Raw genomic sequence first — 14,499 nt, 5'->3', positions numbered from 1 at the left:
CTAAAATTTAGGTAAAAATACAAAAAAACTATTTTATGAGCTCTTTAAAAAATTTCAACTCCAACCATACTCCCTAATTTAGAGAGTCATAAATGTTTTAGCTTTTTTTTTTTTTTAATTGGTCCATTTATATTTAAAAATAATATAAAAAATAGTTAGCATTAATTACAAGTTTGAAATACTCATTAAATAAAACATCATTAAATTATAGGGAGTCAGAAGTCTTTTCTTTCTCCTCAGATTTAGAAGTTCCTAGAGGTCTCCCTATTTTAGGAGGTTGATATGGAGGGCATGTTTGAAGTTGTACTTTTCGAATTCTTCCCTAAAATTTGTTTAAGTAGGTGGTTTAGAGAGTCCATTGTGAATGTTCTTAGCTATTAATTGCAATCAACACCAACATTATATTTAAATCAATTTTTGTGTTCATTATTTAGCGATAATATGTTCACAAATTTTGAAAAATAAAAAGACGATTCCATAAATTTTATAATTACACAGTCAATTATGGTGTTTCTACTCCTTTTTACTCATTTTAATCTCTTTTACTTTTCAATTGAAAAGTTTGGCGGGAATCGTTCTGACTCGCGACGCTAAATTGGCAAAGATATGTTTTCTCTTCTCTTGACCTTCCACTGTGTGTTTGGATAAACATAACCTGCTGAGATTGGTAATCTGCACAGAAGCTCGAGGGACCTTCCACGACCCAAAAGTGTTTATAAATTCCCCTATTTCACATGTCACTCTTCAATTCTCATTTGCCACAGGACCCTCCCTTTGAGTGGCTTATCTCTGCTATCTCACCTTCTTATCAAACTCCCTTCTTCTTCTCCCCATCTCTCTCTCCATGGATCCTTACAAGGTACTCATTTCCCTGTCCTAATCTCAATATTTCTTGATTTGTTTAAGTTTGATTTCTTGGTGAATTAATCTTCTTGATCAATCAGATTGGTCATTAAGCGTAGCTCGAAATTTTGTGTTTGTTGTTCTTTTAGCTCATCATGGTCTTGTTTCGTTTTCGTTGTGTATGTTGCAGCACCGCCCTTCAAGTGCTTTTGATTCCCCATACTGGACCACAAACGCCGGTGCTCCAGTTTGGAACAACGACTCTTCTTTGACTGTTGGACCTAGAGGTAATTCATCACAACTCTTCGTTGATTGATCCTGGGCTTTCAGTTGCAACCCGGTTGTTTTTTTTTTTTTAAGTTGCGCTTCATCATCTTATCTATCTTATGATGCTGTTCACTATTTGTGTGCATATATTTATCTTTGTTATCATAGGTTCTTGGATTACCTGGGTTTTGAATTTTTGTGATGGTTTTCTCAACTTTTCTGAACAAGATTTTGAAATTCATGTGATTATGAGATGTAAACTGCTTTTTGGATGTTATTCCCGCCCACTACCAGGTTGAGGATGATTAATCTTTGGAAACGCCTTTGGGATTTAAGATATGTATATATATACGTACTTATATATCTTGTATTGGAAGCTGATCCTTTTTCTATTGACATTTATTTTAAGGTATATTGGTGATTTGTCTCATGAACTTGTACTTAATTTTCGATTAACCCCTTATCTTTTTTTTATTATAGAAAACTAAGGATATAAACTTCTTCTTTTTTGGCTAATTTCCCCTTGCCGTCTACATCTCAACATTTCATCTAATTTTCTATTAAATCATTAAAAAAATATTTGGAAAACAAGAAGAAAAAGATAACACAAAATAAAACCTTATCTCCTCAGTTTTTTTTCTTCCCCCTCCCCTCTGGTTTTTTTCTCCCCCTCCTCCTCTGCCTGATGCTTCTCCCGAGGTCAACCAGCGCCCCTCCCCCCCCAACTCACCTCCTCCTGCCTCCCTCTCTCTCTCTCTCTCTCTCTCTCGCATCGCCCTATTCCCTTAGGCTTTAGGGTTTTGATCTTCTTTTTTGTTTTTCTTCCTTTTGTTCTCTACAAAGTGTGTGTGTCTCTCTCTCCTCTCTCTTCCCCATTCTCTCTCTTCACAGACATCATCACCGCCCACCCTTCACCCTCCCCCTCCTCCTTCTGTCTCCCTCTTTCTTCGACATCCACAACCCACCTCCCAGAAAACTCAAACAGCCACCCAAAAAAATATATATATTCAAGATCAAAACCCTAAATAGCCACCCAAAAAATTTCAAGATCTTTATTATTAACCTCACCTTACCCCCCAGGAAACCCAAACAGCTACCAAAGAAAAAAAAATTCAAGATCAAAATCCTAAACAGCCACCCAAAACATATCAAGATGTTTATTATTAAATTTTGTTTTCCTCTCTGTAACCATGGCAGGGGAGAGAGAGACGCAAAAAGAGAGAGTGGGAGGGAAAAGGAGGAGGGGTGGGCATATGGGGGGAGAAGAGACAGAGGGTGGAGGATGGTGACGTTGGTGGATGTTGAAGAGAAGGAGGGGGAAAGAGATCGAAGAGAGGGTGTGATGTTGGTGGCTGTCAAATATATCATTATTATTTCAATGTTTAATTTTTTTAATTTTTTTAATTTTTAATATTTGAAATGACCAATATGCCCTTATATTTAACATCAAATTGGATGAAATGTTGAGAATTTAGACGGTAGGGGGGAAATTGGCGGAAAAAAAAGTTATTATCCTTAATTTTCTAAAAAAAGAGGATAGGAGGCTAATTGAAAGTGAGCTACAAGTTCAAGGAGTATTTCGGTAGTAAACCCTTTATTTTAAAATTTTCTGCTTACTTTAGTTGAAAAGTGATTGTCCCGCTCTGTTGGTTCTCGTTTAATTCCTCCAGCCTCCTTTTGGGTTGTCAAGATAATCTGGTTGTCTGAAACCCTACCTTCTAAATTTAAATAAAAATTACAAATATTTGCAACCGAACAACGGTCATCTTTATTTTATGTTCTGGAATGCATAACAATTAATTTCATTTTTATGCTATTTTTGCATGTAATCTAGATGATTAAATATGATGAGTTGAGTCGGTGCAGTTCCGAATTAAATTTCTGTTTCTATTTTTCAGGTCCAGTTCTCCTTGAGGACTATCATCTGGTGGAGAAACTTGCCACCTTTGATAGAGAACGAATCCCAGAGCGTGTTGTCCATGCTAGGGGAGCCAGTGCAAAGGGATTCTTTGAGGTCACTCATGATATTTCTCAGCTTACTTGTGCTGACTTCCTTCGAGCCCCTGGTGTTCAGACACCTGTCATTGTGCGTTTCTCCACTGTTATCCATGAGCGTGGCAGCCCTGAAACCCTGAGGGATCCTCGTGGTTTTGCAGTGAAGTTTTACACCAGAGAGGTGAGGTTTTTACCTATATATTATCAATGTTTTATTTATTTTCTCAATAGCATAGGCATATTTAATGGATTTGTATTGGTGTGTCTGTAGTGGCAGCTGAGGTTGCTGTGGTGACAAAATCTGAAGTACTCCAGTCATATTTGACTAATTATAGTTATTGGAAATCTTGCAGTCTCGTGACTTTAATGAAAGATTGCATTCGTTCCTTTCCTAGCTTTGCCTTTTCATTTTCCTTTAAGCTATGGGGGGTAGTCGTCTGGCTGTAATAGATTGCTCATGTAGCATTATTCACCATATACGAATTTATTCGGGTTTATTTTGCTGTGTAGTAATTACTCATGTGGTGACTTTGTTCTTCTTAAACGCAGGGTAATTTTGACCTGGTTGGAAACAATTTCCCCGTCTTTTTTGTCCGTGATGCAATGAAATTCCCGGACGCCATCCGTGCTTTCAAACCGAACCCCAAGTCGCACATCCAAGAGACTTGGAGGATCCTTGACTTCTTCTCCCACCTTCCAGAAAGCCTGCACACGTTCGCCTTCTTTTATGATGATCTGGGAGTTCCACAAGATTACAGGCACATGGAAGGCTCTAGTGTTCACGCCTATACCCTCATCAGTAAGGCAGGGAAAGTACACTATGTGAAATTTCATTGGAAACCTACTTGTGGAGTCAAGTGTTTGTTGGAGGATGAAGCTATTAAGGTTGGAGGAGCTAATCACAGCCATGCTACCAAGGACCTCTATGATTCCATTGCAGCTGGCAACTACCCTGAGTGGAAACTTTATATTCAGACAATGGATCCTGATCACGAGGACAGATTTGACTTTGACCCTCTTGACTTAACTAAGACCTGGCCTGAAGATATTCTTCCCCTGCAGCCAGTTGGCCGTTTGGTTCTGAATAAAAACATCGATAACTTCTTTGCAGAGAATGAACAACTTGCGTTTAACCCTGCCCATGTTGTCCCTGGTGTCTACTATTCAGATGATAAGATGCTCCAAACTCGAATCTTCGCATATTCTGATACTCAGAGGCACCGTCTTGGCCCGAACTATCTGCAGCTCCCAGTGAATGCTCCCAAGTGTCCTCATCATAACAATCACCATGAGGGATTCATGAATTTCATGCACAGGGATGAGGAGGTATTATTATTTTACTCAATTGTTATGTCTCATATGGAATCCCTTTGGCCCTTGTATACTTAGATTGCTCAATATTCTGGGAGGACAACTCCAATTGTATGCTTGTTTATTGATTTGAGTTTTCTCTGATGAGTTGCTATACTGATATCTTCAGGTTAATTACTTCCCTTCAAGGTATGATCCTGTTCGTCATGCTGAGCGCTACCCCATTCCTTCTAATATCCTTTATGGAAAGCGTGAGAAGGTCAGTTTCTATCAATTGAGGAATATTGCTTTAAATAATATACCTTAGTTTCCCCGTCTCGTCTGTACATCATCTTTTCTTCCAGCTGTGTCCCTTTTTCTGTCACCTGGGCACATACACTAGTGTAGGTGTGTATACATATGTACCGATTGCATTTCTGGATTTCCCTTGTTTTCTGCACATAATAATTCATATGGGAACTTTGTTTTGGTTATTCAGTGTGTCATTGAGAAGGAGAACAACTTTAAGCAACCTGGAGAGAGATACAGATCTTGGGCGCCAGACAGGTACCTGGCGGCAACCCTATGATGTCTCTGTATGAAAATAATTGTATTTAAACATTGTTCTTAATCTTGCATCTTCATGCAGGCAAGAGCGATTCATCCGCCGATGGGTGGATGCCCTATCAGACCCGCGTGTCACCCATGAGATTCGCAGCATTTGGATCTCATACTGGTCTCAGGTGAGTCTATTTATAAATTATTGCATTTGTGAATTTGTACAGTTAAGCAACTTGATGATGTGATACTGGAATATGAAGGGTTAGTTTTAGAATAAGCCATGTTGTTCTGATGTTATGTGCTTGTATTGGCAATGCAGGCAGATAAGTCTCTGGGTCAAAAGCTCGCATCCCGTCTCAATGTGAGGCCAAGCATTTGAGGGTTATGCCAAGTCAAATGTTTGAATTCCTAGCAGTGTTATACTAAATTTGGTATGTAATGTGAACTGTAGTTCCAATGTAATAAGCGCCGGTTGTATGTGCCGATTTTCTCTTGTTTCTATACAAGATATTATGCAGTCGTTCTTGTAGTTCACATGCATACTAGTGTCCTGTCTTAGTGTGTATGCTTGTGTTTGTGGACTTGGATTGTCATGTTAGATGAGTCATGTGGCAAAAGCTCGTACAGTATGTTTGGTACCTGGTATTAGACTCTGGATATGAGTAAATAGTCAATGTCAATTGTTTGATGTCAACTTGTATTATTTAATTACTGGAATATAATAAACAGATTAAGTTTTTAATACTCTCATTACCCGACTAACTAATACAACTTATATATCCCGATTTAGATAACACACGCTTAATTATAAGATTAGGAAAAAAAACACACTCTACATTTCTTCTTTGCTATCCTCTCTCTCTCTCTCTCTCTCTCTCCCGGGTTGATTAGCAGCTAATGACTACTCTGACGGACCTCTAACCCTAACAAGAATGTTTTTCTAGGACGACCAGTCGCGGATCCCACTAAGGTTTTGGGAACTAAGATACTCAACCCTGAGTTGCCACGGAGCTCCCCTTGTCACCAATTCACGAGCATCAGAGGTGCAAGTGATCAGCTCATGCATGGTGGTGGTGCGAGGAAGTTAGATTCAGCACTAGGCAAGCGAAGAGTTCAAGATGTGACAGAACAAAATACTTACTCTCTCAATTTCAAACGATTTGTTTGCAAAAGCAGCAAGACCTACCTAGAGACAGAACCAAGAAGCAGGAACATGAGACATCTGCGTTCGCACCAATGCCCTTGGCTTCTCCGGTAGATTTTTCACCTGGTAAACCACCTGTTCCAATGTTTCTTGGAAAGGCCAGTAATGGATTGCCAACTGCTCATTCCAGGCAACTTAGATTCACTCCTGAATCTCTGGTTCCTCACTTGGTTGGTTCTGAGAAGAACCATGATGAGCAAAGGACAGAAGGGTTTCTACATATGTAGAACCGCTTGAAGCAATTTGATGATTCTGATCAGAGAGAATACATCCAGAGTAGGTCATTGTATTATGGCACTGCTGTTTCAATTTAAAAAATTTCATACCAATTTTTCTGCCTTTAGTTTTGCCAGCACTGAAAATGCTCTTTGTTCATCATGTTATCAGCGCTTGGTCAATTATCGCCATCTGAGCTTAGTAGACATGCCGTTGAGCTAGAGAAAAGATCAATGCAGCTATCAGTTGAGGAAGGTAAGCTTTATGCAAAAATCTAACTACTCAAAGAATAAAGATTTATTAATATAGTCATTGAAAATATCACCTTTTTCACAAACCCTGTGTTCATTTTATGCTGTCATTGATTTATTTAACCCAACCCATTTAACAAACGTGTCAAGAATGCTCAACCCGAATCCAACCCATTTAATAAACGAGTCTTGTCGGGTTTGAGTCATCTTTTTTCCATGCGGATTTCGAGTCGTGTAATGGAGTCATAAATAAAATAACATGCATGTTACAAAACTTACAATTGAAAAAATTTAAATAAAAAAACAGAGAGGAGAGAAAATATAAGGAAAAGAAAGAAAAGAGGGAGAGAGGGAGAGAGAGAGAGAGAGAGACAGAGACAGAGAGAGAGAAAGAGGGGTAGGGGCGGGCACAGTCCGGTTTGGACCGGTTTTCTTAAAAAATGGAACCTTGAACCGAAAGAAGTCCCATGGATGTATTTATAAATAAATAAATAAACAGAAACTTAAACATTTTATAATCTAACTAAACAAAACAAAACACATTATATAATCCAATTAAACATTATCATGTTGATTTTTTAAATATAGTCCCATGGATGTTTTTAAATGTTTTATGTCATATGGGATAGATACTTGGTCACTGTTTCTAGGGCTGTCATTTTATTTTAATTAACCCTAAATCAATTTGAACCACAAATCCAATGCCCACCCCTAGAGAGAGGAGACACGTGTCGACGCGCAGAGGTATGACAAATCCACAAGCGGAAATTACGGGCGCCATGGAAAGTAGGTACGACTTTGCGCAAGTCGCGACAAAGTTGTAGACGGTGGAAAGCGAGAAGGCTGTGGAGCTCGAGGAATGCGGAAAAATTAGACGGTGCAATGGTGCTAGGGTTCATCTATTAAAGGAAATGAAGGAAAAAGAAGAATTACAACCACGCAGAAGAGAGAAAAGAAAGAAAGAAAAGTGAAAGGAAAGAAGAAAGAGAAAAGAGAGAAAAAGAAAGCAGAAAGAAAATGTTGTATCCCTTCCCATCTTCTTTGGATCTTAAACTAGCTCCGCCAATACAGACATGGGGACAAGGAGTTGCATCGATCTGGATGCCCTACTTTGCTTCTTCATAAGGACCAGTGACAGAAAGCAACTCGTTACTCCTTGACAACGAGGCTACCATTGGAGTTGCGAGGAGTTTGGTGACTCTCAGGGATGTACGCATACTGGGAACGAAGGATGACAACTGGTTAGTGAGCGATGTCGTGGCATTGAGCGTGCAAAATGTGACAACTATCGCAGGTGTGAGACATCGCCTCATTGCAAAATCTTATGAGGTGCAAGTACTGAGAGCTCAGTTGGTGGCATAGCAGAATTTGGTTGATGAATATCAACATGACATCAAAAGATTGAAAAAGAATAGGGCAAAGACAACATAGGAGAATCAATTCCAGCTTCAAATATTGTAGGCAGAAAATGAAAAGTTATCAAAGATGGTAACTTCTTATTCTAAAGAGATGCAAAAACAGCTGGAGGCTTTGGAGATCCCAAGGAAACGCAAGCGAGATCACAACGAAAGTTTTGCTGAAGCTAAGAGAGTGATCTTTGGGAGCTCAAGTGATGAGCCCCAAGAAGCGGTGCATAAAGACCACAAAAGAGGACATCCAGAGGGCCAAACTAAAATCTCCTATGGTGGATTCAAGAAGCGCGACAAGATGATGATGATGATGAATTTTTTTAGGTTTGCCTCAATGCACTCTTAACGGGTGAAGTTCTTAGAGGGTGCTCTGATTTTCTTCGATGATTTTAAGTTTTAACCAATAAGGGAATAATTACAGTAAATCAAGAATTAGCTTACAATACTACAATTTTAGCTTTTACTGACAGACTAATAATGGTGAAAGAGAAATTCAGCCGATATTGGGACTCACTACTGGCGAAGTAAAGTGATTTGTAACTACTAAATGATACTAGGGAAGTCTTAAGCTATTACAAATTTTACTAGTGAACCACTGCGCCAATCCCTTCAAGTGCAGGAAGCGAAAATGTTAAGCGCCCGCAATGAGATAGGCTAGTTGGTGCCCCAAATTTGGACTTGGGAGCTTGAACTTTAATCAAAAGATAGTCTTGCACCTCTTGGAGGCTAGCAAGCCTATCTAATTGCAACCCTTCTAAATTGTTGTTGTTGTTGTTTTTTTTCTTTTGGGTAAAGATGAACTTTCATTAAAAAGACCAAAGAGAGGTCAAAGAACCTATGAGACTACACAACCAGTCAAACGGCATTAACAAGAAAAAGAAACCAAAGCAACCCTTCTAATTTTTGTTACACCAACATTATTACACTAACATGTGTTTACTTCGAAATGCTTGTACTCATCCCTACACTTCCACATTAATTTTACAATTGAAATTATTTGCTACTTTTCCTACATACATGAAGCTAATGCTTAAGTTCTTATTGCATCAACGCCTAGTTACATAGTTTTTTTTTGGTTTTTTGTTTTTGGTTTTATTATTTATTATAGATGATCAGTATAATGATTAGATGCCAAGTCTTGAACATGGAACTTGAATATGTTTATGCATAAAGAACAAGAAGTAGGGTCACATGAGCATACCTCAAAGCTTCCTTCAACTCATAGTTCCCCTAGACTAGACATAGAGGTTCTCTAACTAACATCAAGTACCTTCAAAATTTGTTCATTGTGGAGCTCCATAAAAAAAATTGTTAAAATATTGATAATTAAAAAAGAAAATCCCGTAGAAAAAGACATTGGGCCCAGAGAGGAACAGTCTTTGTGGCTAATCTGAGCTCACGGCCCATCTAACCTTATCAGCATATTTGCTGTTTTGGCAGCTTTCACACAAACAAAACAACACCAGAAAACAGCCTCTTCCAGTCTTTTTTCTTGGTTCATAAATTTCAAGCATATCCCCTGTGAGAGAATCTCTGTGCTATTTTCTAAGAGCACACATTTCAAGGTACACTTTGGTAGTCGTGGCGTCTTGTGAGTGGACCACGTCACCCATACCCGCCACTGTCATGAGTGGTTGCGCCAAAGTGTTAGCAAAGCTCCAAGACCTGGATAAGGAACGATGAATGCATGACGTTCTCAATTATTTTCAATTTTGCCTCCTCTTTTTTTTCTCTTTTTGTTTGTTTGTTTGTTCGTTGTTGTTGTTGAATTTTTTGCCATAAAAATAATCTTTGTTGCTCCCATCGTTTAGCCTTCCTACATGAATATCGGCGAGGTTTTCAATATATCGAATATCTTCACGATATATTGTGCTTGTTCAATGTACGGATGAACATCAATTTATCCTCATGTTTTGATGCAATTTTTGCGAAGAAATATAATTTTAGTTTAGTATTCTAGATTTTCATTCATAAAGTGATATTGATGGCAGACGAATATTGAGTTTCTACATTTGGAATCTGTACATTTACCCCCCATTTTATGAAATCTAAACCAAATAATATAACAACTCACTTATATGACAAATTATTAATCTTTAAGTTAAGGTCTTTTTTCTTTTCTTTCCAAAAACTGATGCTAATGTTAAAGTTAATGTGCTTGAGGGATTTTTCTAGTTCATCGTGAAACTTGTTATTTCTTAATCATATATGGATGATGAATTCAGCGTGACAGTGATAATCTTTTGAAAATGATAAATAGCAATAAATTAGTATAAAATTAGTATGAGGACAATAATCTCATAAAATTGTATATATAAAAATAAATAAATATATATATATTTGGTTTAAAAAAAACCCTCCTCATAAAATTGGTTGTAAAAGATTTGAAGTGAGTGAAGCACGTTTTGCCACAATTGTGCATACAAACAAGAATGTTTCGTTGACAGGATTGGCGAGAATCGTTCTGACTCGCGACGCTAAATTGGCAAAGATATGTCTTCTCTTCTCTTGACCTTCCACTCTGTGTGGATAAAGATAACCTGCTGAGGTTGGTAATTTGCGCAGAAGCGCGAGCCACGCCCACGACCCACAAGTGTTTATAAATTCCCCAATTTGACATTTCGCTCTTGGATTCTCATTTGCCACACGACCTTCCATTTGGGTGGCTTTGCTCTGCTTTCTCACCTTCTTATCAAACTCCTTCTCCCCCCTCTCTCTCCATGGATCCTTACAAGGTACTCATTTCCCTGTCCTAATCTCAATATTTGTTGATTTGTTTAAGTTTGATTTCTTGATGAATTAATCTTCTTGATCAATCAGATTGGTCATTTAAGCGTAGCTCGAAATTTTGTGTTTGTTGTTCTTTTAGCTCATCATGGTCTTGTTTCGTTTTCGTTGTGTATGTTGCAGTACCGCCCTTCAAGTGCTTTTGATTCCCCTTTCTGGACCACAAACTCCGGTGCTCCAGTTTGGAACAACAACTCTTCTTTGACTGTTGGATCTAGAGGTAATTCATCACAACTCTTCGTTGATTGATGCTGGGTTTTCAATTGCAACACAGTTTATTTTTTATTTTTTTTATTGTTTTTTTAGTTGCGCTTCCACACCAATCTATCTTATGATGCTATTCACTATTTGTGTGTATATATTCATCTTTGTTATCATTGGTTCTTCGCTTACCTGGGTTTTGAATTTTTGTGATGGTTTTCTCAACTTTTCTGAACAAGATTTTGATATTCATGTGATTATGAGCTGTAAACTGCTTTTTGGATGTTATTCCCACCCACTACCATGTTGAGGATGATTAATCTTTGGAAACGCTTGTGGGATTTAAGATATGTATATATATACTTATATATCTTGTATTTGAAGCTGATCCTTTTCCTATTGACATTTATTTTAAAATTTTATGCTTACTTTAGTTGAAAAATGATTCTCCCGCACTGTTGGTTCTCTTTTAATTCCTCCAGCCTCCTTTTAGGTTGTCAAGATGGATTTTTTGATCATCTGGTTGTCTGAAAACCTCCCTTTTAAATGTAAATAAAAATTACGAATATTTGCAACCAAGCAGCAATCATCTTTATTTGATTTTCTGGAATGTATAACAACTAATTTCATTTTTATCCTATTTTTGCATGTAATCTAGATGCTTAAATATGGTGAGTTGAGTCGGTGCAGTTCCTAATTAAATTTCTGTGTCTATTTGTCAGGCCCAATTCTCCTTGAGGACTATCATCTGGTGGAGAAAATTGCCAACTTTGATAGAGAACGAATCCCAGAGCGTGTTGTCCATGCTAGGGGAGCCAGTGCGAAGGGATTCTTTGAGGTCACTCATGATATTTCTCAGCTTACATGTGCCGACTTCCTTCGAGCCCCTGGTGTTCAGACACCTGTCATTGTGCGTTTCTCCACTGTTATCCATGAGCGTGGCAGCCCTGAAACCCTGAGGGATCCTCGTGGTTTTGCAGTGAAGTTTTACACCAGAGAGGTGAGGTTTTTACCTTTATATTATCAATGTGTTATTTATTTATTTTTTCAATAGCATAGGCATATTTAGTGGATATGTATTGGTGTCTGTAGTGGCAGCTGAGGTGGCTGTGGTGACAAAATATGAAGTACTCAATTCATATTTGACTAATTATAGTTGTTGGAAATTATGCAATCTTGTGACTTTGATGAAAGATTGCGTTCATTCCTTTCTTTTCTTTGCCTTTTCATTTTCCTTTAATAATGGGGGTAGTCACCTGGCTGTAAAAGATTGCTCATGTAGCATACCATCTGTAATCTAGATGCTTATACAGATGGTTCATTTCTTGGTAACATTATTATTCACTATATACGACTTTATTCAGGTTTATTTTGCTGTGTAGTGAATACTCATGTGGTGACTTTGTTCTTCTTAAACACAGGGTAATTTTGACCTGGTTGGAAACAATTTCCCTGTCTTTTTTGTTCGTGATGGAATGAAATTCCCAGACATGGTCCATGCTCTCAAACCGAACCCCAAGTCGCACATTCAAGAGCCTTGGAGGATCCTTGACTTCTTCTCCCACCACCCAGAAAGCCTGCACATGTTCACCTTCCTATTTGATGATCTGGGAGTTCCACAAGATTACAGGCACATGGAAGGCTCTGGTGTTAACACCTATACCCTTATCAATAAGGCAGGGAAAGCACAGTATGTGAAATTTCATTGGAAACCTACTTGTGGAGTCAAGTGTTTGTTGGAGGATGAAGCTATTAAGGTTGGAGGAGCTAATCACAGCCATGCTACCAAGGATCTCTATGATTCCATTGCAGCTGGCAACTACCCTGAGTGGAAACTTTATATTCAGACAATTGATCCTGATCATGAGGACAGATTTGACTTTGACCCACTTGATGTAACTAAGACCTGGCCTGAAGATATTCTTCCTCTGCAGCCAGTTGGCCGTCTGGTTCTGAATAAAAACATTGATAACTTCTTTGCAGAGAATGAACAACTTGCATTTTGCCCTGCCATTGTTGTCCCTGGTGTCTACTATTCAGATGATAAGTTGCTCCAAACTCGAATCTTCTCCTATTCTGATACTCAGAGGCACCGTCTTGGCCCGAACTATCTGCAGCTCCCAGTGAATGCTCCCAAGTGTTCTCATCATAACAATCATCATGAGGGATTCATGAATTTCATGCACAGGGATGAGGAGGTATTATTATTTTACTCAATTGTTATGTCTCATATGGAATCCCTTTGGCCCTTGTATACTTGGATTGCTCAATATTCTGGGAGGACAACTCCAATTGTATGCTTGTTTATTCATTTGAGTTCTCTCTGATGAGTTGCTATACTGTTATCTTCAGGTTAATTACTTCCCTTCAAGGTATGATCCTGTTCGTAATGCTGAGCGCTTCCCCATTCCTCCTAATATCCTTTCTGGAAAGCGTGAGAAGGTCAGTCTCTATCAATTGAGGAATATTGCTTTGAATATACCTTAGTTTCCCCATCTCTTCTGTACATTATCTTTTCTTACAGCTCTCCCTTTTTTTAGTCACCCGGGCACATACACTAGTGTAGGTATATACATATGCACCGATTGCATTTCTGGATTTTCCTAGGTTGCTGCACATAATAATTCCTATGGCAACTTTTTGTATATTTGAGTGTGTTGGTTTTTTTGGTTATTCAGTGCATCATTGAGAAGGAGAACAACTTTAAGCAACCTGGAGAGAGATACAGATCTTGGGCGCCAGACAGGTACCTGGCAACCCTATGATGTCTCTATATGAAAATAATTGTATTTAAACATCATAGTTGTCTGCCCCAAAAAAAAAAACATCATACTTGTTCTTAATCGTGTATCTTCATGCAGGCAAGAGCGATTCATCCGCCGATGGGTGGATGCCTATCAGACCCACGTGTCACCCATGAGATTCGCAGCATTTGGATCTCATACTGGTCTCAGGTGAGTCTATTTATAATTTATTGCATTTGTGAATTTGTACAGTTAAGTAACTTTATAATGTTATACTGGAATATGAAGGGTTAGTATTAGAATAAAGCAGCCATGTTCTGATGTCTTATGCTTTGTATTGGCAATGCAGGCAGATAAATCTCTGGGTCAAAAGCTCGCATCCCGTCTCAATGTGAGGCCAAGCATTTGAGGGTTATGCCAAGTCAGATGTTTGAGTTCCCAGCAGTGGGCAAGAAGACATGGTAAAAGGACAATATGGGAGGATGAATCACATGTTAAATTGTTTATCCTTTGAAAGTGTTATACTAAATTTCACATGTAATGTGACCTGTAGCTCCAATGTAATAAGTGCCGGTTGTACGTGCCGATTTTCTTTTGTTTCTATACAAGATATTATGCAATTGTACTTGTACTTCACTTGCATATTAATGTCCTGTCGTAATTCCTGACTCGATTGTCATTTGGTTTGGTTTAAGTATTAATATAAGTATTAATATTAGATTCTTATCCAA

The 14,499-nt window shown here is 38.3% G+C and overlaps 1 protein-coding gene and 3 pseudogenes across 3 annotated transcripts; all 4 read left to right on the top strand.

Moving 5' to 3' along the window:
* The first annotated feature begins 679 nt into the window (after window positions 1-679).
* LOC148915489 (catalase isozyme 1-like) lies at window positions 680-5,698 on the top strand. Its single transcript, XM_089055942.1, has 8 exons — window positions 680-859; window positions 1,034-1,130; window positions 3,009-3,286; window positions 3,655-4,431; window positions 4,586-4,675; window positions 4,895-4,962; window positions 5,045-5,138; window positions 5,276-5,698. Exons 1-8 carry the CDS (start codon window positions 845-847, stop codon window positions 5,333-5,335), a joined length of 1,479 nt encoding a protein of 492 aa, XP_088912068.1. The 5' UTR covers window positions 680-844; the 3' UTR covers window positions 5,336-5,698.
* A 168-nt stretch (window positions 5,699-5,866) lies between these two features.
* On the top strand, window positions 5,867-10,623 carry LOC148915487 (uncharacterized; annotated as a pseudogene). The gene is made up of 3 exons (XR_016122276.1): window positions 5,867-6,436; window positions 6,548-6,631; window positions 10,484-10,623. The product of XR_016122276.1 is annotated as an uncharacterized LOC148915487 (transcript).
* LOC148915488 (uncharacterized) lies at window positions 7,753-8,795 on the top strand (annotated as a pseudogene).
* A 5-nt stretch (window positions 10,624-10,628) lies between the features above and the next one.
* LOC148915486 (catalase isozyme 1-like) lies at window positions 10,629-14,499 on the top strand (annotated as a pseudogene). Its single transcript, XR_016128606.1, has 8 exons — window positions 10,629-10,771; window positions 10,947-11,043; window positions 11,747-12,024; window positions 12,446-13,222; window positions 13,377-13,466; window positions 13,703-13,770; window positions 13,886-13,978; window positions 14,118-14,499. The product of XR_016128606.1 is annotated as a catalase isozyme 1-like (transcript).

Source organism: Prunus mume, linkage group LG7 (assembly GCF_029339155.1).
Source record: "Prunus mume cultivar Tortuosa linkage group LG7, ASM2933915v1, whole genome shotgun sequence".
NCBI lineage: Eukaryota > Viridiplantae > Streptophyta > Magnoliopsida > Rosales > Rosaceae > Prunus > Prunus mume.
Note: the sequence above shows the minus strand (reverse complement) of the source record. Positions and strands in the feature narration are given on the sequence as shown.

Excerpts from the sequence above, each read along its gene's own strand:
- LOC148915489 (XM_089055942.1), top strand. Across the intron at positions 1,131-3,008 it reads TTTGACTGTTGGACCTAGAG|GTCCAGTTCTCCTTGAGGAC; the intron begins GTAATTCATCAC and ends TCTATTTTTCAG. Across the intron at positions 4,963-5,044 it reads AGATCTTGGGCGCCAGACAG|GCAAGAGCGATTCATCCGCC; the intron begins GTACCTGGCGGC and ends ATCTTCATGCAG.